At 49.2% G+C, this 23,758-nt stretch overlaps 1 protein-coding gene across 4 annotated transcripts in view; it reads right to left on the reverse strand.

The window, feature by feature from the left end:
- The window catches only part of CACNA2D3 (calcium voltage-gated channel auxiliary subunit alpha2delta 3), an 879,489-nt gene that overhangs the window by 388,494 nt on the left and 467,237 nt on the right, over positions 1-23,758 (reverse strand). For all 4 annotated transcript variants that reach the window (XM_051851530.2, XM_051851531.2, XM_051851529.2 and 1 more), the window contains exon 11: positions 17,855-17,968. In XM_051851530.2, the coding sequence (XP_051707490.1) occupies positions 17,855-17,968 (114 nt within the window). The remainder of the gene's footprint in view (positions 1-17,854; positions 17,969-23,758) is intronic.

Here is a 23,758-nt window from a genome sequence, read left to right on the forward strand (position 1 = left end):
AGATGTAGACAGGGAGAGAAGAACATCTACTGGTTCATTCCCCAAATGCCTCCAGGGTCAGACCAAAGCTAGGGGTCTAAAACTCAATACCAGTCTCCCGCATGGATGGCAGGGACCCAAGTACCTGAACCATCACCCGCTGCCTCCCAAGGTGCACATTAACAGGAAGGTGGAATCAGAAGTAGAACTGGAACTCTAACCCAGGCTCTTTGACATCAGATGCTGGTGTCCCAAGTGGCATCCTAATCACCATACCAAACGCCTGTACAGGGAACAATCTACTTCTAGGGAAATCTTAGCACAGCTATGTTCTCATTTTGTTGGGTTACCAACAACTATTTTATAAACACTGCATTTTGATCTTACAGTTTATGCTCTTGGAAAGGGAGACTTTTATCTGGTTTTTGTCACAGACATTTCTTCTATTTTTCCCAAGTCAACTTTTCCCAAATCTCAGCTGTAAACTTTCAACATTGTCTATTGATAAATTAAGAGAAGCTTGAGTTTCCCTTTTATGAATAAAAACTAGGGACAAGCATCTTTTTTTTTCTTCATCATATTCACTGCCTAAAAAATACAGAATAAGGCAGATTTTTTTCTGAATTAATTCTTTTCTGTTACTATCCCTTCCTGACTAAATACTCATCCATTCATCCAAATACTCAGCCTCCCACCCAGCCATGTACTCACCTATTGAGTGAGCTCTGTTACTGAGTGCTAATGTTAAAGCTTGTAGACTTCAAGGTCAAGGAACTCATTCCTTTTGCCCTCTGTCATTGTTCTCCTCCCCTCTCTGGCAGTTTTTGTTGCACCCTGAGCCTCACTAATGCACACGGGGGTGGTAGAAACCTTTATGTGTTGGGACTAGTATAAGCACACGGTCATTTACACTGCCTATGAAGCTAAGGAAAACTGATTTTCTGAGAGAGAATAAAAAAGAAGTACACCATAAAATAACTTTGTGCTTCATTTCCAAGTTCTGCGGCTGTAAATAAAGCTTTGCTGGGTGAGCTTGAAGGCAAAGCCCAGAGGACTTCTCCAGCTCCGTGCTAAGCGACAGACGGCTTGCCAGAGAGATGAATGCATTTCATTATCTTGAGCTGATTCCATAGGCATAATTAGAACTCCTTTGAGAAGTCAACTAATTATGCAACATCCAGCAAAGTATGTGAAGATTTCATTTTGGCATTAAACAGAATCTATCGCACTCCTTTAATTTATGATTCCCTACTAGAAGGGGACCAAACAGGACAAATAGTTTCCACGGCGATGGTTTCTGATGAGTACCACTGGGTAGCATAAAGAGGAAGTATATTACCTTCCCCTTGGGGGATCACTGGAGAAAAGGCAGCTTAGATCAGCCCGATATATTATTAGATGTCCCCCTTGCCCTCCAGAAACACAGCTGCAGGTATATTGTTTCTGGCTGGAACAATGGTAATACGAGGGACCAGCAGAGACACCAAATGCACAACCCTTCCCGGCTGGCTGTTTGCCCTTCTATACACAGCCCTGTGGAACAGCGCTATCTGGCCCCAGGATCAGAGATTCCAGCTGAAGCCCCCAGTGTCCTACCCCACAGTCAGGGCCTCCACCTCTAGCCAGGGATGGCCCAGGCTTCTCTACCCCTTCCCTCCTTCGGCTTCAATTAGGAGCTTCCTCAACTTCACCTATCCCCTGGACAAAGAGCCAAGTCTGGACCTGCTCACTCCATCTCTTCCCATCAGGGAGTCTTGCCTCCCAATCTAGGTCTAGGGAATAGATTTGGCATTTTGCACAGTCTCAAGTTTGTGCAAAGACAAACAAACAACAACAACAAAAATGGAACAATGGAGGAACACCGACATTTTTCAACAAGAGAAAAATGGAAGGTGCAGCCAGGCAGTTTCATCTTCAGGTAACTTATAAAATGATATGGGACTTTCCTCCCATAAAGCTTACATTACTTTCAGATAAATTAGCTTTGGATCATGCCAAAAAAGAAGAGGAAGAAAAAAACAGCAGTGAGGGAGTAAGCATTCCAGGAGCTATGAGACTACCAAGCAGGCAAGACATGGCACAACAGTTTTGACAATTTTAAAAGACAGAATATGCTGGCACATGCAGGTAGGGCTTTTGTGGTTCAGAAAGGCACGGTCAGGGCTTCAGAATATGAAGAAACCTCAAGGGAAAGGATGGTGAGGCCATGTGCTAGGTGGACTCTGCCCCCAGTCACCTCTGGCCAGATGGGCTCTCAACATTGTCCCTGGGTCAGTGCTCCAGAAAGCCATTGCCACAGGCCTGACCTGGCCCCTGGGCCTGAACCGTCCTGCCATCTCAGATGGGGCACGGCGCAGCTGGAGTGAATGAAAGAGTTAATGCAATTTTCCACTCCCTTTCCTTGCTTGGAGGGACTCTGGTGAGAACCGGGCCTGCCCAAGTCACCTTTAGGGAATGGAAAAATCTAACTCAGCACACACGAAGGCCAGCACAGAAAGGAATGCTGGAGACGAACCAAGGACAGGCCTCAGGAAAGCCAACAAGGCCAGGAGGAGGACGAGGGGGCAGTGCAGCTGCCATCTTCCCGGCTGTGTACTGGCGCCCTCCTGGCTCCCATGTCCAAAACCTGATCCTTGGGGTGCTGCTGGGCTCCAGAACTGGCGTGCACATGGCAGGGAAGGGGCTCGGCCCCCACCCCCTCCTGCAGCTCACAGATGTGTCAGCTGCTCTGAGTTAGCGGGGCAGTGACTACATTTTGGGGAGAAATCATCCATTGATTTATCACAGGGGGCATAAATCATAAATGCATTTAGTTGTCTTCATTGCCTGTCTTGTCATTCTGCCCCTCTGAAGTAAAATTAAGAGGCAGATGCCTTATCTGGGATCAATTCCAGATCCCATTTGTGTTTCAAAAAAGGAAAACCAGGAAGGGTTTCACGCAAACCTTCCGCCACAGGTTGATCAAAGTCTCAGCCCCTTGAAGGCTGTGTCACCAAGGAGGTAACTGTGAGAGGCCCAAGCGGGCGAGGGGTGGACGCTTCTGCCCACACGGTCCCCTTGGGCCCCAGACAGGGCTGAGGACAGCAGAACACTCACACTGTCTCCAAAACAACCAAGCCGCTCTTTGGCTCAGATTCCAAAACTCACAATGGGGCAGGCCCTGGAGGCCAAGTGGGAACAGAGGCTGGTCTACTGTGATGGTCAATTTTAAAATGAACTCCACAAAAACATGAGCCACAGCAAGGACACGGAAGGATCTTTCCAGAAAAGCCTGGAGAACGCCTATGAAACACCTGCTCATTCTCAGGCTCGAGTTCCATCAGGGTCTTTTGGGGGATCTTGATTCATTCGTTCAATTCTCTGCCATCAAGAATTTTACTCCCTGCCCTCACTGGCTCCATGGAAGAAAGGGTACCACCGCAGGCCTTTGCTCATTTGGTTCTTCCACAATAACTGGGAAGGAGATACTGTCAGGAAGGCTGTTTTGCAGATTGGAAACTCAGAGACCAAGTGGCTTGTTGGAGATCACACAGCTCAAAACTAAGTCAGGCCTCAAACCCAGCTTCTCTGCCCTTCGACTGCAAGAAACTCTAACTCAGGGTTACTCTTAACAGGTTTCAGCTTCTCAATGAACACTGAGAAGCTGTGTTTCTTTTCTGTTTCTTCTAAGTGCTCTTAGGCATTCCACCTAGGGCACTAGTCATACCCTCCTGTTGGCTCATGCCGAAGGAGCAGGCAAGGGCTGCGATGTGGAGGAAGCAAGGCCTTTGGAAGACAGGTACAGAGAGGCCACAAACAGCACCCTATGGGAACTTTGGCTTCCCCCAGAGGACTTCTGAACCTTCACATTCCCCCAAAACAGTCACTTTGTGCCTAAACTCTGCAGCAAGCCACACTCAGTATGCAATCTGCTAGGACCAGGGATGCTCACTTGAGAGTCTTCTTTGTTCTGCTCAATAAAGCCTAAGCTCCCAGAGATCACAGGTGAGCCAGGGGAGGCCGAGTCCTTCCAGCCCTGCCAGCATATGCTTGGGCCCATTCCCCGGTGGCACAGAGGCTTAAAGTCACCATCTACCCACCACCCATCCATCTGTACACACACTCACCCATCTACACACACACGTGCAACTTCATAGGAAGAAGTTACTCTATGCCAACATACTGCATGCTGGTAATTCAGTGGTAACAGGCGTGGTATTTACTGGTATGGCCATTACAATGCACACTGAGTCAGCAATCATTAATGAAAATGGTAGGTAGCATGAAAGCTGATAATAGGAAGAGAAGTTGTGGTCAGGGGATGCTTTGCCAAATATAAGGATTTATATCATTTTAATGTACATATGAATATGCATATATATTTAAAAAAACAACTTGGGGCTGGCATTGTGGTATAGTGGGTTAAGCCGCCACCTACAGTGCTGGCATCCCACGAGGGAGCACCAGTTTGAGTCTCAGGTGCTCCACTTCTGATTCAGCTCCCTGCTAATGTGCCCGGGAAAGCAATGGAAGATGGCCCAAATACTTGGGCCCCTCCAACCACGTAGGAAACCCAGATGAAGCTCCAGGATCCTGGCTTTGGCTTTGGCACAGCCTTGCCATTGTGGCTATTTTACGAATAAACCAGCAGATGGAAAATCTCTTTCATTCTCTCTGTGTGTCTCTTTAGCTCTGTCACTCTTCCTTTTAAATAAATGAAATAAATCTTTACAAGAAAAACATAACTCAGGTCAGAACTCTGAACTCTAAGATGCCTGGATGAGCTGTTCAAATGGCTGTTTCTCAGGAAATTCCTTTAAGGCCTCAAAGACGGAAACATCAGGTTCTTGCCATTCCTGGTGAACCCACAGCAGTGCCATGGGGATCTTTAAGAATTCTTCCTACGAGAGCAGAAGCAGAGGCCCACACCCCGGAATCCGCACTCCACCCCTTTTCTCCTGACATTAAGGTGCCGATTCTTAGACTCTGGCTTGCTATGGCTCTCTCTGGACTTTTTTCTTGAAGGGGCCTGGGATTTCTGTTTAATGAGAAGAGCTCGTAAAAACTGTTTCCGAGGTTGAGAGGAAGGGAAGGGATCAGTCAGTCCTTTAGGAGGGCTAAAGTCATTATTCTGTGGGGGAGAAAACACCTGTGCCGGGAAGCAGCTCTGGCTTGTACCGACATCGTTCCATTTGGAGTTCTAAACTGCAGCAGTCTTTGAAATTCTACAGCCATCACGTTGTGCCTCTGTCCCACCGAGGCACAGAAGCAAACCATAATGAAAGCAAAATGACAGTCATCCAAACTGTAAAAGCCTTCACATTTGCATGGGTTCCCAGGGCCAGATTCACAGAAGCAAGCGCTGAGCATGCCAAAAACTTTAGCAACCCGACCCAAAAGGCTCTGGGTGCTGGCTCCATCAGGGTTACCTCTCCCTAAATCAGAGAGCACCTTGCAAATCTGTTGCAGGGCTCCCACTGGGCCCCAGGAGGCCTCAGGGCCCTGGAGCTAATCCCCCCTTGACATCTCCCTTGCAGTCTGCATTCCAGAGCAGATTACCACACGGGCCTCTCTGCCTTCCAACAAGGCACGCCAGGCAGCAGAACACTCAGCACACAGCTCACTCAGGGCCCTGCCAAGGAGGCCCACGAGTCACCACCCTCAGCTGTCTTCTAGATAAGGATCCCAGAGGGCCAAAAAGGAGAGAACAAAGTCTCCTTTTTCACTGGGGAGCAGCAAACCATGGACCAAACTCCAGCTGGATGTGGGGATTCTGGAGGATTTTAAAATCTCTTGTGGGAGAGTCCAGGCTTGAGTGAAGGGACCAAGAGCAGCCAGGCCAGAGGTGCTGGGCCACAGGAATGGAACACAGTCCCTTTGTACCATTGTCTCCTACCCTTGTGCTTCTCACAGAAGCGATTAGGGGAGGGGTGGTCAGACAGATAACAGGGTGATGGCCAAGGTCATTTGGCATCCCGAGTCTCAGGTTTTATCCCCAGATGTTTGAAGAGGGAACTCAAGGGTTGCCTGTGGAGAGTGTCAGAGTTCCCCAAACCTCCTGGAAGACGAGCTTCATTTATGAGGCAGAAGGGTGACTTCTCTACACAGAAAGCCAGCAAAGAAAGCAATGGGCTCTTCTGTGCTCGAACCACACAGTGGCAAAAATTGTGAAGTACCAGGAGGTGCAAGGATGATGGTGTCAGGGGGTTTGGGGCTGGGACATCTTCCCCTGGGCTGTTAGGATCACACTCAAAGGGGAAAGCACGCCTCTGTGTGCATATCGCATTAGATACACGAGGCAGTTGGAGGATGCAGGAGCCTTGCCTTGCCCTACATCTACCTGTTCTTACTTCCACAAGGTCTCCTGAACACGTACTCTGCAGCTGGCCCTGTGCTGGGTACTAAAGCTTTGCAAAAACACAAAACCAGAATCAAGCTTATTGTCTGCTAGACAAGACAAACACGGCAGAGATAATTACATTCCTGCAGCCGGTACCATGGAGAGGTTCAAGGGCTGGGAAGTCTCTCCCCGGGAAGCCTCTCCTGCCCCAGGTCCCTCCCTCTGATCCATGGCAGTCTTCCTGAAAGTCCAGCACTGTTTAGAACACAGGACATGCATCTCTGCAGCTCTCGCCACATCCCTGGACACCTGCCCTCCAGGGAAACAGGAGTTCTGTTCACACTCCTGGGGAACAGGAGTCCTGTCCACAGGGACAGGCTTCCCGCTCTCTGCAGCCAAGGTCCCAGACCAGCAGGCGGTGCTGGGGAGCAGATTCCACGGAAGGACTAGCAAGTCCCGCTGTCAGTCAGCGGCCTCTTCTGTAAAAGGGACAGACTGCAAATACCCCCATCTGGAAGGGACTGCGAGGATCTCAGATCTCAGAGGTCCCGCCGGCCCTGTGCTCAGCCAGCATCCATTCCCTCCTGCCAGGAAGGCTGTGTATCAGGCACGGATGGACAGAACAGATGCCGTGCCCCGGGCCCCCGGGTTCTCCTTCCAGTAGATGAGACAGCACATGCAAGTCACTTCCCTATGATGCTGACCTACTGTGTTTCAAGAGGAAAAACGTTATCAATGAAAGGAAGGCAGTAACGAAGCAAGGTGGAGGCCAGCATGTAGGGGTAACTTTAACTCAGAGACTCAGGGTAGAGCTTGCTGGGTAGGGGCTGTCAGAGCAATGTCCTGAAGGAAGTGAAGAGTGAGCCGCTGTGGACACCCAGGAGCAAAATGTCCCAGACAGACAGCAGGAAGTGCAGATCCCCAGACTGACCAGGAGCCCAGCATGCCTGAGAACTGGGCTGTGCAGAGCGTGAGGGGACAGCAATGGACAGGAGGTCAGAACGGACGGGCACCCAACAGGCCAGGCCTTGTTGACCACAGTAAGGATTGTGGCTTCAACTCAGCATGGAGTACAGAGCCAGTAGGGCACTAGGGGGCTGGGGTAGAGGTGGGGAGGGGGGGTTAGAATCACTGGCACCACTGCCCTCTGGGTTCCAAAGTGTGTCTCTCAGATTCCATAGGCTGCCTATAAAGGAAATAAACACCGGCTCTCCTGATGAGATAACGAGCGTACAAAATGGGACTAAACCTCGGCCAGCGCTCCAGGCAAGAGAAGAGCTGCATTCACCTGGGTCCAGCCAGTTCCCAGGCCATGGTCCTTCACAGACAGGCCATTGTGAGGTTTCCCATGCAGTCACCTACAGCCGGTTGTTTTGCTGGGGGAGTAAATGAGGTAAGGAAACACTGGGGCTGTTTAACAGAGGCACGGGCTTTGAAACCAACCCAGAGTCGATCACACACACACCCTAACCTACCCTACCAAGTCTCTGTCCTCTTCTGTCTTCACAGCAAGACAACAGGCCCAAGCGAGTGTCCTTTGATGCACCCGCTGATCTCTGTTCAGGATTCCACCAGCCATCTCCTCCCCTCCAAGGACTTGCTACTCCCCAATGACAACAAACCCCTCCCTATTTTCTAAATAAAGAAACTACAGTCCACAGAGCCTCCTCCCTGAATCTTGTCTGAAATGATGAGTATTATTATTCCTCATTAACTAATGGTACTGAATGGCCAGCTATTTCTTGGTATATTTTGATAGATACTCAAAGTTTAGGTAAAAAAAGGATACTACATATATTTTTACTCACGAATCAGGTAAAGGCAAGGCCTGGAAATGTTTTGGAAATTTAGCTGCATGCTTTAATCTCCTTAGAAGTCAACCAAGACAACACACAAGATTAATCCACATTCAGGGGTAAAAGAGCACTTTCTACAGCCCACATCTGAAAAAGTACCGCTGTGCTGTCTTGTGCCCACCTCGCACTGGCGACAGAGAGGTTTCAACAACACCACAGGCTGACAACAACGGCACTGCAGACATCATGTACTCTCCCTACTGTGTGCCCAGAACTGTGCTTGGCAGCAAATTATCTCATTGAATTCTTAACACAGCAAGATATGTATCGTTAGCTTCTCGTTACAGACATGTCAGCATGTAGACACCACTCTCTTTCCATTAGTAACCAACGCCCCCCACCCTCACCCACACCCCAGGAACCCCACTCAGCAGTCCAAGAGAAAGAAAAAACTCGGGAAATTAAAAGCTGACATACGTTTAGTACTTGTTTGCCCAACTCCCCGTTATTACTGGGGGTGCCAGCTAATAATTTATTGTATCCCAGCACCAAACTCACCAGGCTTTGTAAGGCTGGGGCTAGGCTGAGACTCTCTAAGCCACATTTCTGCTCTGCCAGCTGTCCCTGGGGTCTGGCCAACAGGGCCGACAGGGGAGGCCATGCTGAGGGAGGCACTTACTCCACCCTGTTTGCTTCCCGCTGGCTTCTTGTGCCCAGCGCCTCCTCTCCTTGCAGTGCCTTCACACCGCCAGAGGCCGTTTGTCCCAAGGGCACTCAGTGAATTTGATTTTCCCAACACTCACAGAGTCGCTCTCACCTCCCCCTCCAAAGTCCGGGTCCCGGCCCCACAGGCCCCTCCTCTGAGATCAGAGACCATAGCGCTAGCTGGCCAGCGTGACGTCCTGAGGGGCCTGGGTCCCAGCCCCATGGGTCCTCTCCTGCATACTTCTAAACCTCAGCAATAACCTCTTCTCTTCTCTTCCCTCCGCTCTCTCCCCTCCCTCACCAGCCACAGGGGACAACTGTTTCCCGCAGTCGCTGCTTCCACGGTCCCCTAGAGTTCTCTTTTGCCCCTTCATCTCATCAATACCCGGTTAGCAACTCATAACATTCAATTCTCTGTATTTCAATAGCTGGTGGGTGTCTGCCCCTGGCCAGCCGCTGCCTGATTCTCTGGGAACATGACTGGGCCGACTGGCATTTCTCCGTGTGCTCCAGGTTGACTAAACACCCTATGAGTCACAAAGTTCAATTTATGAGCTGCCTCTTAACCTTCCAGGCCAAGGCCCCACCTGCAGAGAACGGAACTCATGACACACGTTCAGAAAGGTCCCTGTGCACCAAGCCCTCCGTGGCTCTGCTGCCCCACAGTGTGACAAAGTCTGACATGGCCGATTCTCCATGACTCCCAGCTCTCTGGCTCAGTTCTTTGGTGCAAGTCCTCCCGCCTGTAAAATGAGAACTGGTGCTAGGGCAGGTCTGCAGTCCACATACCTGCTAAGTGGTGCCTGCATCCCACACCAGATTACTGGAGTCTGATACCTAGCTCTGTCTCCTGCCTCCAGCTTCCTACTAATGCAGACCCTGGGAGGCAGCAGTGATAGATAAAGTCCTTAGATCCCTACCACCCATAAGGGAGACCTAAACTGCAATCCCAGGTCCTGGTTTTGACCCTTGCCTAGCCCCAGCCATTCTGGGCATTTGGAAGTAAACCCAAGAATGAGAGCTCTCTTTCCCCATGTCTGCCTCTCTATCTCTCTCAGGCCATCACCAAAAAAAAAAAAAAAAAGTAATAATAATAACAGCAATGGGCAGAGCAAAGCATTAAATAATGAAGTAAGGCAAGGAGTGTGTTTGCCTCTTCCCATCCTATGGCTGGGTGCAGGCTTCTCCAAAGTGTGGCACCTTAGGTAGCCATTTGCTGGATGATGATAGAGGTTACTTGGTGGAACACACATGACTAACACCTGTTTTCTGAAGGCAGAGGTACCTGGGTGGGGCCCAAAGTTCCAACACCACGCCCAGAAAGAGGGACGGAAGCAACTGTGGCCAGGGACGATGTGAGAAGCCATCTCCAGCCCCTGACGTGAAGTGATTTTTCAATGCCTGGGCAGCTGCGCATCAGTGGGTCCTGTTCCTAACTTGTGTTGCCATGCTCATCTTGCTGCAGTCACAAGATGTCCAACAGCAGCAGAAGTAATTAAAAGCCAACCGGGAGACAACGAACCATGTCGACTGTCTCTTCAGCTGTGAGGAGGGTCCGCGCAAGCCCCCAGCACAGCAACTGAAGACGCCTTTTGCTGTCATACTGTTGAGCAACCACAAGAAATGAATGTCCCTGCTACTCTCCTGCGACAGCTTCAGGATTGATCAGCCTTGAGGAGATACAGCAATGACACCACTCACCCAAAGCTCTTAGCCCAAGACATGACCTCAGTCAGGGAGGGAGGAGGATGGGGGAGACAGAGAAACGGAGCCTGCAAGGGAAACAGCCGCGAGAAGGTGGGGCACCCTCAAGCCTTCGCCAGACGATGCTCCGGACCCCCTATCTGCTGAAATCAGCAAGGACGAAGAACTCAACCAAAGCTGCCTGCACAGCCCCAGCCCGTGTCTGCTGGCCTGATTCTTCATACAGTCACCAGAGCAAATTTCCAGAAATAATGAGCTGATGCCTCTCTCTCCCCTGTTCAACAGCTTCTCAGGACTCCCACTACCCGTGGGTCACAAACCCAGACCCTCACTATGCTCATGGGAGTCCAGAGGAGCTAGCTCCTCCCTGCCTGAGTTGCAGTCCCCGTGCCTACCTAGCTGTAGTCGCCAGTCTTCCTCCTGCTCCCCACCCCACCACACACCATCCTTTCCTCTGCTGGGAAAGCCCCGCCCCAACCCTTTCTCTGGCCACCTTGTCCACAAGGGTTGCCGCCAACCCAAGCACTGTTCCAGACCTGTGCCTGTCTTGCTCCTCCTGAGTAACCGGTCTGTCCACCTGCTGGTCCTGTGATCTGTTACTGCTCTCTGCACTTTGTCTGGAGGGGTCTTACCAGCCCCACACGCCTGGGCTCTGGAGTCACGGTCTGGACCATAGCAGGCCCTCAATTCACAGCTGCTGCAGGAAAAGTCACCTCCTCTGGCAACCCCTTCCCTCCATTTCCTCCGCCAACAGTGCCTGCCACCCTCCAGCCCCTGTGTGAGCCAGTCCTTTGGGGTGAAGAATGGACAGAGCCGGAGGGGAGATGGGGCATTCTGGTGGAGGAAGGGCACCCTGCGCCCTCCCACGCCAGCCCTAGGACCTGAACTCCTCCCCAAGTTGCCTGCTTGTTCACTTTGCTCAGCTGGCACAAAGGCAGGCAAAGAAATGCTTTGAAAAATCATGTGCAAGTCCGAAGAGAACAATGTCATTTTAGGGGGAAAAAAATAAAGAATCGGAAATTCCTTCCAAAGTGCCTGAAATTGCTGAAGAGTTGAGGTCCTAAAAGGATTAAGTCCCGACCTAGCTCAGAGCTTCCCCTTACCGGAATGGTGCACATGGCCCAGGAAGGGGAGCAGAAAGGCGGGTTTTGGATTTCACAAGCACACAGAGGGGCAGCGGCAGAGCTGAGCCTGTCAGCACCCCTGCCGCCACAGGATAAGGCTGCCTTGAGGCTTCATCTTCAAATGATGCCAAGGAGGGCGACCTGCCTGGAGCAACAACCCCAAGACAGCCCCTCCTGGAGATCTATGCGACACTAGCTCACCGACTTCTTTTGTTGATTTATTTTTTTCTTGAAAGGCAGAGTTACAGAGAGATAAAGAGATCTTCCATCCCCTGGTTCACTCTCCAAATGGTGGCAATGGCCAGGGCTGGAACAGGCTGAAGTCTGGACCTTCTTCCAGGTCTCCCATGTGGGTGCTGGGGCCCCACTACTTGCACCATCTCCAGCTGCTTTCTCAGAACGTTAGCAGAGAGCTGGATCAGAAGTGGAGCAGCCAGGACCAGACCCGGCGCCCATATGGGATGCAGGTGTCCCAAGTGGTGGCTTACCCCCTATGCCACAATGCTGTCCTAAGAGTACAGTGACATTCAGCAGGATTTCCAGAAGACCTTCAAAGCCTCACGCCCCAAACCAGTCTATGATCAAGGGATCCCCTCTATCCCCAAACCAAGAGTTCTTTTTTCCCCTTCCTTGCAATTTCCATCAAGTACTCTGTGGACTTGAGCCCTGGTGTGCTCTCCATGAATCTCACAGCTGTCACCCTTGCTTCCGTCTTTGAGATAAATGGTACTAAAGCACACAGCACACAACAAAGAAGCCCCCTGCCATTCTAGAAGAGGAGAATCTTCATGGCAGCCACAGACAGCCTTGTCCTGAGGCCATGCAATTTGCTGTCCCCTGCCTCTCCATGTGAGAGCACTGAATCTCCGACGTTCTGCACACAGTACCAACCCGCACTTGGGGACAGGGAGGCCAAGGGGATGGACTGACCGTCCTGGTCCCAATGTGCACAGGATAGACAGCGATTCCTCTGACCGGAGGTCATTTTATTTTGCTTCAGCCTTATGATGTCTCACCCTAGTGAAGGAGAAGGCTTAGCGTTGGACTGCAGGGGCCTCCCTTGTGCAGCCCTGAATCAGCTAGTCATTCAGCCTCATGGCACTTTGCTTTCCTCCCCTGGGAACTGGAGATAGTAATTGTATCCTGTTAATTCTCATGTGGTTTCTATGAGAATTAAACACATAGGAAGTATTTAGAGAAGCACCTGACACGTAGCAATCGATAAGAAGGAGCTATCACTGGCTGCCTGTATGGAGAGGAGGTCCACAGAGCATTGCAGCACTGCTTCCATTGCTCCCGCCAGAGCCTTGGCAAGGGGGAGCTATGAACACGGGTCACCATCCACACTGTACACACAGGCAGTGAGCGTGTCCCTGTTGAGCTACAGTAAAAACAAGTAACAATGTGCTCTACTATTTGCCAATTCTCATTCCCTAAATCAGATGTACTAAGATGGGGTGGTTTTATTTGATCCCCACAGTATGAGGATTATGGAGATTCCATTTTGCTGGAATTCAGGGAATGTTAACACTTGATTGTGTGTGTCCTTCCAAAATTCACATGTTGAAACCCGAAATGAGACAGTGTTAGGAGCTGGCGCCTTTGGGAGGGGATGAAGATTAGAAGAAGTCTTAAGGTTAGAGTCTTCACGAATGGGATTAGTGTCCTTTCAGGAGTCACAAAAGAGACTGTCCCTCCACTCTACTCTCCACCATAGGAGGATACAACGAGAAGCTGACAGCGTGCAGGTTGGTAGAGGGCCCTCGCCAGAACCTGACCATGCTGGCACCCTGATATCAAACTTCCAGTAGGGAGAATTGGGAGAAATAAATTTCTGTTCTTAATAGGCTACATGATTTATGGTTTGTTACAGCACCCTCAGCTAAGACAGAGTCTCTGGTTTCCTGAGCTTTTGCAAAGAGATCTGATTCCTGGAGGGTTGCCTCTGCTAGTCCAGTGAGCAGAAAGCTGTTATGGTCCACTGCGTGCCCAGGCCTCCCCACCAAAACCAGGTTCAAAGGGCCAGTCAGCTTAGTATTTATGAAGACCCTGCATTTAGGCCTTGGGTTCCAGTCCACAATTGGGCAGCCTGCAGCCACTCTACTTCTGGATAATCCCCATCAGTATGCACAGTATCCCAGTGCTGATGGCAGTACTGAAGGAGAAGTGAGTTGGAGGGAGAGAAGAAAGAGAGCTACCTATTGCAGAAGAGCAGAAAGGGTCAGTACACACTCTGGGGAGAGCTGTCGCAGCGTGAAGACAAGTGTCTACCATCCACCTCCACCCCTCCACTTACATGACTGACAGCTCACAGGCTGCAACAGCTATCAATGGGCCTGAATTGGTCTAGGAGTCATCACTTTCATCTCTTTCTTTAAGCCACTCAAATAATTTTGTTCACTAATCATTTAAACCACTAATCATTTTCTTCACTATCCAAGTATTCCTTCTCCATCTTATGCATATCAGGGGCATTCCTGATAAATAATCCCACAGCTATTTTTTTAAGCTATAAGAACAACCACAGAGATGGCAAGCAAGGCCATTTGTCTAATTTAAATGCATGCAGCTTATTTCTTGAGCAGATTCTGGAACGAGTCCCTTTACATTCAGGAGTTCATATTTTATCCCAAATGTGTAAGAGCAACCGTTAAGCCACTAACCAATAGATATTAAGCAAAAGTAAATGGCATCCAGTAAATGAATAAATAGCTCCTCATTTCTGCTCTCAGAAATGAAATGCTGGCAAGGGACACATTGCACAGGCCATGATGATGCTGCCTGCATAGACTCACTATAAATCACCCATAATGCACTCCTTCTTCTAGCTTGCTCTGAACCATCTCCTGGAGCCAGGCCCTGCCTAGGCGGTAGGTAGTTTTTTCAACAAGATACCCACCAGTGCAACCTTGGCCTCTTCCCCATTTCCTGCTGCTTTCCCAGCTGCCATACTGTAAGGAAGCCCAGGCTACCATCCTGGGGGAGTGGGCACGCAGTGTTTTCCTGGAGGATTAGACACTGCATAGAGAGAGAGGGAGAAGCCACAGGGAGGGGAGAGAAGCAAGGCAGCCCAGCTGAGCTCACAGCTGGATGCAGCTTCATCAGGGACTCCACCTGACACACCCGACATACCATGTAGAACAGAATGGCCACCAGGGGTAACCCACAGAAACAATAAATTGATGTTAGGTTAAGTCCTGCTGGAGTGGGGCTATTTTAAAAAGTTTTATCTATTTTTCAGTAGAGAAACAGTGAAAAGGAGAGAGATACAGAGAAAGAAAGTGACAGAGACTGATCTCCCAGTGCTGGGTCATTCCTCGAATACCTGAAACAGCCAGGGTTAGTCCAGGCTGAAGCCAAGAGCCAGAAATTCAATCTAAGTCTCCCATGCGGATAGCAGAGATCCAAGTATTAAACCAGCCCTGATGCCTGCCAGGGTGTGCATTAGCAGGAAGCTGGAATCAGGTACGGAGCTGGGACTTGAACTGTGCACTATGATACGGGGTGGAGGTGAACCAAGTCGCATCTTCACCATGGCACCAAAGTCCTCCTCTAACTGGGGCTTTTATAGCACTGCTCTGCTGAGTGATTTTCTGTTCTCCCATCTCCTCTTTTCTTGCACTACTTTTTTATTGCTGTGTAAGCAATGACCAAAACCAAAACCACTGCAGCTTAAAAAATACTGGCCACCTGGCATTTCCCATGGGCCAGGAGTCCATGCACCACCTAGCTGGATCCTCTGCTCTTGGTCTTACAAGGCTTCAGTGAAGGTGCTACCTGGGCTGTGTTTTCATCTGGAGGCTCGGGTGGGGAAGAACTGACCTCCAAGCTCAGTCAGCTGGCAGATTTCTCTGGCTATCAGACTGAGGGCCCCGTTATTTTTCTGGCTCTAGCTGAGGTCAGTGTCAGCTCCTGGAAATTATCTACAGTTCTTCGCCAGTACTTCATTCCATCAACAAGGAGTGTCTCTCTATACTCATGGAAGGCCCAGATTCTCTTGGAAGAGTTTTCAATAAAACTCCTTGGGTGATATCCCTTTGGCTTAAAAATCAACCCAGTGCAAACAAAATCCCTTCACCTTTATAAGATTTTGTTGGTTAGAATCAAATCACAGGTCCTGCCCACACTCCAGCAGAACATACTAGTGAAATTAAGAAGAAAAAAGATGGTATGGTCAGGACTTTTTATTGGAATTTGATTAAGCCTTTTCAATTTGAAAACTGTTGTTGAAGCTGCTATTCAGAGATGAGATACCGGACATAAACACTAGGGGGCAGAACTCTTGAAGCCACCCCAGGCTGGCTGCACCACACTTCTCTGTCGGACTGTGATGCATGCAGTGTAGGGTGGCTGGGTGTTTCAGAAGCAGAGAAGCTGTACTCATAGACTCACTGCACAACAATGAGAAAGGCCAAGACAACTCCTAGCAGTCAGAGTTGACAGATCAGAGAAATGGCTTTTGGCTGGAAGAGGAAGGCTCAGGCCAGTCCTAAGAGAATGGGACAAATCCACAGCCTGCCTGGGAAGCAGCACACGGCTGGTGATGTAGGAACTCCACACCTATGGGCAGGTAAGGCAAATGAGTAGACAAAGGATAAACAATGGAGAGCAGCAAGGGTCACGGCCCAGAGTTCAGCACTGGCTATCAGCAGGTGGCCACTTCTCAGTTCCCATCATTCACTGCCATCTGGGAATGTTGGCCCCACAGTGTCAGGCATGCCCTCGAAACTAAACCATTGCTCATGATCTCTCCAGACTTGTAAATGCTGCACAATGTTCCACAGTTTTTCAAAAGAGTGTGGGAGAACCTGGCATTTGCGGCATAGCAGGTTAAGACACCACATGTGAGGCTAGCATCCCAGGTGGGTGATGGTTCATGTCCCGGCTGCTCCACTTCTGATCGAGCTCCCTGCTAATGGCCTGGGAAAGGCAGCAGAAGATGGCCTGAGTGCTTGGGCCCCTGCCACCTACATGGGAGACCACATGGGGTCCTGCCTTCATCCTGGCCCACCTTGGCCTTTATAGCCAGTGCGGGAGTGAACCAGCGTATGTAAGATCTCTTTCTTTCTGCCTTTTCCTCTCTATCTTTCAAATAGATAAACAAATCATTAAAAAGGAAAAAAAAAAAAGAATATGCAGCAAGAACCACACACCTGCGCACGGATTTGATGGAGGGAAGACCAGGGTCCTTGTGAAGCTAAACAGAAGGAAGCAAGGTGCCAGTGTCCACAGAAGAGCAAACCTGATTCCTAGCAGGGAAGTGCTTGGGGCAGAACTCGTAAACTCTCAGGCCCCAGGCAGCCCTGCTGAATCTGAAGCACTGGGAGTGGGGGGCAGGCCCCGCAGGTGACGCTGAGGCTTTGAGAACCACTGTTGTGCGTGATCTATTCTTCTCTCTCCTGAGCTCACTTCTTGTTTGTACAGCCTTGAAGAAACACTCTTCACTGCTAAAGCTCTACCCTCAGCTGAGATGGTGATCACAAATCGCCAATCTGCTAGCCAGTGTCCATCTGAAAAACTTTCTAAAGACAGGAACTACTGGGCCACCTTGCCAGGGATATTTGGTTCTGTGGGTGCAGGGTAGAGTTCAGGTATCTTCAATTTAAAAACCTCTCCAGGCAACTCAGACTGGTTCACAGCTTAAGGAATCTCTGAACTGAGGCATTCCAGTAATAATAATTAATACTAAACATATGGGCTCATCAGATAAATGAAGCCCAACTTGGACAGCAAAGCACAGATGAGAACAGAGGAGAGATGAGCTTTGACAAGAGTTGGGAACAGAATAGGAGGATGGAGGGAAGGTTCTAGGTGGTAATGGGGGCCCAGGGAGGAAAGACAGAAACACAGTACAAAGGAGATGGCTGTAAGACCCCAAGGCTGACTTTTACAACCCCAAAGCTGTGGAGTCCACTGAATAGCTCTGGCTCCAAGGAGCAGAAAAACAAAGAGAAGCATTGTGTAGGAGGGAGGCAGGGTACTTCACAATGAATCATTTCACAAACATGTCTTCATGTGTTTCTCTTTCCTCCCCTGAAAGAGATTCCTTTCAAAAAATAAGGAAAGCTAGAGTTTTCTTCTCAGTCAACCAAAAAACACAAGGCATGAGAAGACATGGGTCATGATGAGATTAAGTCTACATGGGCACTTCTCGGTGGAGCATCTGGGGCTCACAGGGAAGACTCTTCATGGGCTCCTGTGCACGTCCACCACTGAGAGCAACTTACCTTGCGATCCGGCCAATTGTATTTCGCAAAGATGGTGTCATAGGTGTCCACTGCACCGTCAGTTATGAGCATGATGGCCTGGCTGCAGATACTTCCTTGTCCCGTATGGTTGAACTGTGCAAGGAAACAAGTTGGAAATGAAATGCATGTCAGAGAACTGCACGTATCTGTGAGGAGCTGGAGGTATGACAGTGTGGGCTTAGGGAGCCTCTCAGAAGAAGAGCTCATTGCGCAACATGGAAACAGAAGTCACTGAGACACAGATCGCCACATCTGCGCTGGCAACCTGAACCTAAGTGAGGACTGCAAGAAGGATTAAAAACCACACAGGCACGGGGTGGGAGTTTGGCACAGAGGTTACAACATCAGTGACGATGCCCGTGTCCCACATCAAAGTATCAGGCTCCTGATTCCAGCTTCCTGCTGATGTGCACCCTGGAGGGCAGTGGTGAGGACTCAAGTAATGGGGTCCTGCCACCAACCTGGGAGACCCGGCTTGAGTTCCTCACTCCCAGAGCTGACCTGACCCAGGCCCAGCTGAGTGAACCAGTACAGGAGCTCTGTATCTCTCTATCTGCCGCTCAAAAAAGCCACACAGAGGGTGAAAGTAAGATTCTAGGATGAAAAAACCTATCTTACTTTCAAGTATGGATCATATTTTAGACAACAAGGCCAAGAACCTTTCAGGGAGACATTATATAGTCGGGGGATATCTGAAAGGTAACATCTTTTTCAAAATCTCAGTGGGCATATTGGAAGACATCCTTCTCTCCCTGTCTTCCTCTCTCTGCCTCTGTAGTTTTGCCTTTCAAAGAAAGAAATAAATACCTACAAAAGTCAAAATGGGTCTGAAAGCTAAGGAATGTACTGCATAATAAAATCAAGGAGATTTTGGACAATTAGAGAATAAAGTCAGGAACATGACAATTAATATTAGAGGCCGAAGCACTATTTCCTAAAGGTTTGTCTTAAATATATATTGTTAGCATGAAACATTATGTATTAGCTTTATGTCGGTACACAGAGCATAATGAAGTTCCAGGACTGAGGCTGCTGGTGCACAAAACCTTGAATGTCAATGCTGAGCTTTATGCAGCATTGTCAAAGCTGCAGCATTTGTGAGGGGCAGCTACCCTGGCCATATATGGTTGCCAGAGCTCTGTATCCTTCCCTGACTCAGGGGTGAAAACTTCCTTTAATGAATACTATTGAGGATGCAATTCAAAGTAACACTATGCACTTTTACGATCTTATGATATGACATCACTGAGGCATGGAAAACACACAGAAAGTCTTTCACCTTAAGGAGTAAAAACTCCCTCCACTGTAGTGTGCTAAATGTATTCCTTTATTCTAAAATTATTTATCAAGTGCATACACAGTGCTGGGAGTGAAACAGACAAAAATCCCCTCTTTCTTGCAGCCATGGAACCTCTGTGGGAAGACACACACAAATGAGATATGTCTGACAATGATGGCCCAGTGGGCAGGGAAAAAGCAGGGAAGGAGGACAGCAAATGAGGAGGGGGGATTTCAGAAAAAGCAGTCAGGGAACACCTCACTGAGAAGGTGACATTCGAATAAGACCTGGAGGAGGTGAGCATCTGGGGGCGGGTATTCAGGAGAAAGCACACAGGAACAGCAGAGGCACGGAGTAGGAGCGTGTCTGACACCGCAACCTATTGGCCAGGACGACGGGGAAGGCTGAGGCTGATCCTGGCTTTGCTGGCTGGCCACTGGGGAAGCAGAGATCTAATAAAGCATTCAGGTTGAAGTCATCCATGCCCAGCCTCCGTACATGTAGAAGTCTGATGTGGAATTTGAAGCTGCAGTAGGCTGAGAGAAGACATAACTAACTGAATGCATGGATGGATGGATGGAAGCAACTGCCTTGGAACAGAGCAAATCTAACTCAGCATATGCCTGGGGTAGCACAGAACACTAGAAAGTACCCAGTCTCATCCCAGCACCATGGCTAAGTGCCTCACGTAAGTTCTCATTCCTGAGCCTTCACTTCTTCCATTGTGAGACATGAATAACATCCTCATGCGATTGTTACAACATAGGCTGAGCATACATTAAACGTTGGGTAAATCTCTAACTTACTTAATCCTTCTTACCTTCCGAGGGCGATGCTATCGCTATATCTACTTTATTGCTGGGGAAACTGAGAAACAGAGAGAATAGCTAACTCCAAGGTTACACAGCTACTGCGTGGCAGGTCTCACATTTCAATCCAGTATAGCTTTAGAATCTACTCTGCAATGGACATCCTTAAGCAGAGGGTGACACATGGTAGGGCTCCTAATCGAGCCCTCTCCCCATTGGAAGAGCCATGTTTAACCAGCTTTCAGTTTCAATAAATAGTCAAATAGTCCAACTTTGTCCTTTTTACTCTGAGATGCTACAAGACCTGTGCTGTGATCATGCGTCTTACTCCTTGTTGAGTAGGAAGAGGCAGCCTGGTAGCCTGGTCTTAGCTGTGAGTTATTCTAGAGCGCCTTTAAGGGGGCTGCATTCAGCTCACCCTTCCCACCACTGAACGGGCTCAGTGCAGGTGGCCAAGCACTGAGCAAAGATGGCCTCTCTGTGCATCTGGTAGCTGGAGCTCCAGAAGGGATGAGAGCCGTGATGCCCCCAGGTTGTTGTTCCTGCCACCCGCTCATTTGAAAACATCCTGAGCACAAAAAGAAAGGAAGAGAGGGAAGTGAAGATATCGGAATAATGTAGACGAGAGGAAAAGCCTGCCAGGAGCTGTTTATTTAAACACATGACTTTCCTCTCTGGAGAAGTCCCTGATAATCTCTGCTGCAATGTGTTGCTGGAGAATTTTGAAGAATGCAATTAAATTCAAACGCTTTGATGAGTAATATCTCTTCTCTTCATATTTGTCTCAAACTTTTTTTTTATTGAATAGCAAGAGTGATGAAAGTGTTTTCCATAATAATAACAATGACAAGGACCCGATGATGAACTACAATTAGCTCAGTGATTCATCAGTTAGCTGTGAAAATTTCAATGCATCCTGACATTTAGAGCGTTTGGTTGTGATTAACAGTCTTTGAAATGTCACCGAATTTTATTTAATTGGCTAAGAAAAAATTTTAAAAGGTAATCACTGCAAAGATCACATTCATCGCCAAAAAAGATAATTGCAGTTGTCACATGATAAGGTAGATGCTAACTGCTGTAGAGAACTGGCCCTGTGTTCTTACAGAATCTAATGAATGCAGTGGAGATCAATGGCTAGAAGGGGCTTAGAAGTTTATTTGAATGTTCCTTTCAAAGTCATTTGTATCAACAAATACAAGCCTTTAAGTCATCTGAGCAAATATTCAAACTGAAATGCAGGTAATGGCAGGACAGAATTAACTCCATTTAATTATAGTAACTTCTGAACCATTCTAAGCTCAGCTACAAGCACAATTTCAATTCTCTCTCTGCATGTGTATGTGTGTGTGAAAAATAGCTTTTTATTTCATAATGGTGTGCAGAGGCGGACATAATATGCAGGAAGAGAATTATATCTCTTAAAGGTCATACTGATGAAGTGGAAAACAGATAACACTTCATTTTCATGGGAGATTAACCAGCCCTGTGTTTGTCAAAAATTTGGCTATTTAAAAAATCCAGTGGCAAAAGATGGGATGGAAATGTTTCTCTCCAGGGGGTACAGGTGCACTCAAGAGAATACGGTGCCAACAGCCAACAGTCTCAAGCAGAGATGTGTGTGGCATTTACTGGTACTTCAGTTTCTTCCTTTCTGGGGCTTACACTCAGCACCCTGGCTTCCTGACTGGCTGGGTTCCAGGTGGGTGTCTGCAAGTGAAGACAAGGCAAGTGGGTGGATGGGGTGGGGGTGTTCCTGTTCAAAATTGCTTCCGTCACAAGTCTTCAAGGGGAAAGTCACCGCTGTTGCTGGTTTCTCTGTGTCTCAGCAGTCCCTGTAGGGGTGTGAATTGAGAGCCTCTTGGAGAATACAAGGAGAAGCCCAGATATGTAGGTGCTCGTTGAGCTGTGACTTCTTCAAGATGCTGCCACTGAGTCTAGGAGGTGCTGGGTAAGTGTGGGCACTAGCGCAAACCCAGGATCACAAGGTCTGCTCACTGAGAGGCTTCTCAGCACCTGTCACATGTGCAAGTGCACTGTGCGCCCCCAGGAGGACTCTCCGGGAGGACAAGGTCATCTCCCACACAGACCCCAGCCTTGTGCTGGAGTACCTTGGCAGAGTAGTGTGTAACAGGGCATGAAACAGAGAACAGCGGCTGAGCAGTGTCAAAGAGCAAACAGGTAAGAGGACAGGATGGACAGAGACAGGGTGGCAGGCGAGAACAAGTGGCTGGGGAGAAGCTGAAGGGAAGCAAAGCAGACAGGCCTGAGGACATGAGTAGGGGGCAGGCCCAAACATCAAGAGCAGCAGCAGTGGCCCAAGCCCACCAGAGCCGAGGCCACCCCACTGCTGAAAGGAGCCAGGCTCCATTTCATCAAGCCCTCAAGCAAGGGGGTACCAGGACCAGCTCCATGGGCGTGTGTGATGAGCACAGCTGCAGGGGCCGCACCCTGAGCTCCACGCTGCGTACCCTGTGCTTGCTCTCAAAACCTGGGAACAGGGGCCTCTGAGTTTTCATTTTGCACCAGGCCTTGTCATGTATGGGGCCACCCTATCTCCACATTACAGATGAGGAAAGTAAGGGTTAGACAGAGACTGATTTTTTCAGGTCACACACAGCAAGCTCTGGCCAAGTCGGGCTTCTCAGCCCTGCCAGGCTGACTCCAGAGCCCACAGACTTAACCCCAGGACAATGGTCTCCTTCCTCACGTAGGCCAGAGAGTGGGAAAACAAAAACTCACAGCAGGGCAGACTTCTAAACAAGGGACTCGTGGTATAGAGTGGACGCCTCCTGTTCTAGCCTCTAGGTTTCTGAGAGGGGAAAAAAAGGAGTGGATTTTCAACACGTGACAAGTCTTAGCAATATTGCCAGCCAAATGAACCTGCTAAGATGCACGTCTCTGAGCCCAGAGAAGGTGCCTACTCAGGGTTCACACCAGAATGGAAAGGAGCAGCCTGGCTCTCCGCCCTGGCCTGCTCCATTTCTAGATGACTAACACACTGTTAACAGAGAAGCACTGTCCAAAACATGGACTCTCACATAAACATTAATCACCTGTATCCAACAGCCCTGCAGGGAAGGGAAAGGGGATGGCTTTGGGTTTACGTCGAGGAGGTCATCTTGGCACCTCCCCTCCCTACTTTTCTCTTCTCCCCAGCAATTATAACACTGGCTCAAGACTGAGCCCTAAATGGCCTTCTTTGTCCCAAAAGACAATATTGCAAGCGAGAGTCTAGAAACGAGGGCTTGAGAGAACAGTGTAACAGAGAATGAAAACCCTGAGTTTTGGAGCCAGCTCCGAAGCAGCACATGCAAGCTGGGCAACATGGAGCTAATCACTCAGCTGCCGAAGCCTTGCTTGGCTCACCTGCAAAGTGACAACAGCCCCCCCACTGTGGAGCTGCCTGAAGACCTACCGTGGCCATAGGAGTGCTCCCAGCTCATGCTCCAAACCTCATCCTGCTCCATTTAATGCCTGTTTGCTCTCAGCACACCCCTAGGCCTTTTCCCTTCATCCACATTTCCTGGGCTCCACAACACTTCTAATAAGGTTTGCCCATGATTGCTCCTATGAGGGAACCCAGGAAAACCCAAGGTTTGTCTAAGATGCTTGTCAGCTCTGGGGGTCGGCACTCTCGGTGGCAGTGTCTCCCCTACAGCTCCAGCTTCCACAGGCCTACCCTTCCCCCTGTGACCGCAGTTATTGCTGGGCAGCCTCTCCCATGGTCTGATGACCATCGAGGGAGCCACGGGGACAGGGCTCTGCTGTCACCCCTCCCTCCTGCCTGTTAGA

The sequence above is a fragment of the Oryctolagus cuniculus genome, chromosome 10 (genome assembly GCF_964237555.1).
Source record: "Oryctolagus cuniculus chromosome 10, mOryCun1.1, whole genome shotgun sequence".
In the NCBI taxonomy this organism is placed as follows: domain Eukaryota; kingdom Metazoa; phylum Chordata; class Mammalia; order Lagomorpha; family Leporidae; genus Oryctolagus; species Oryctolagus cuniculus.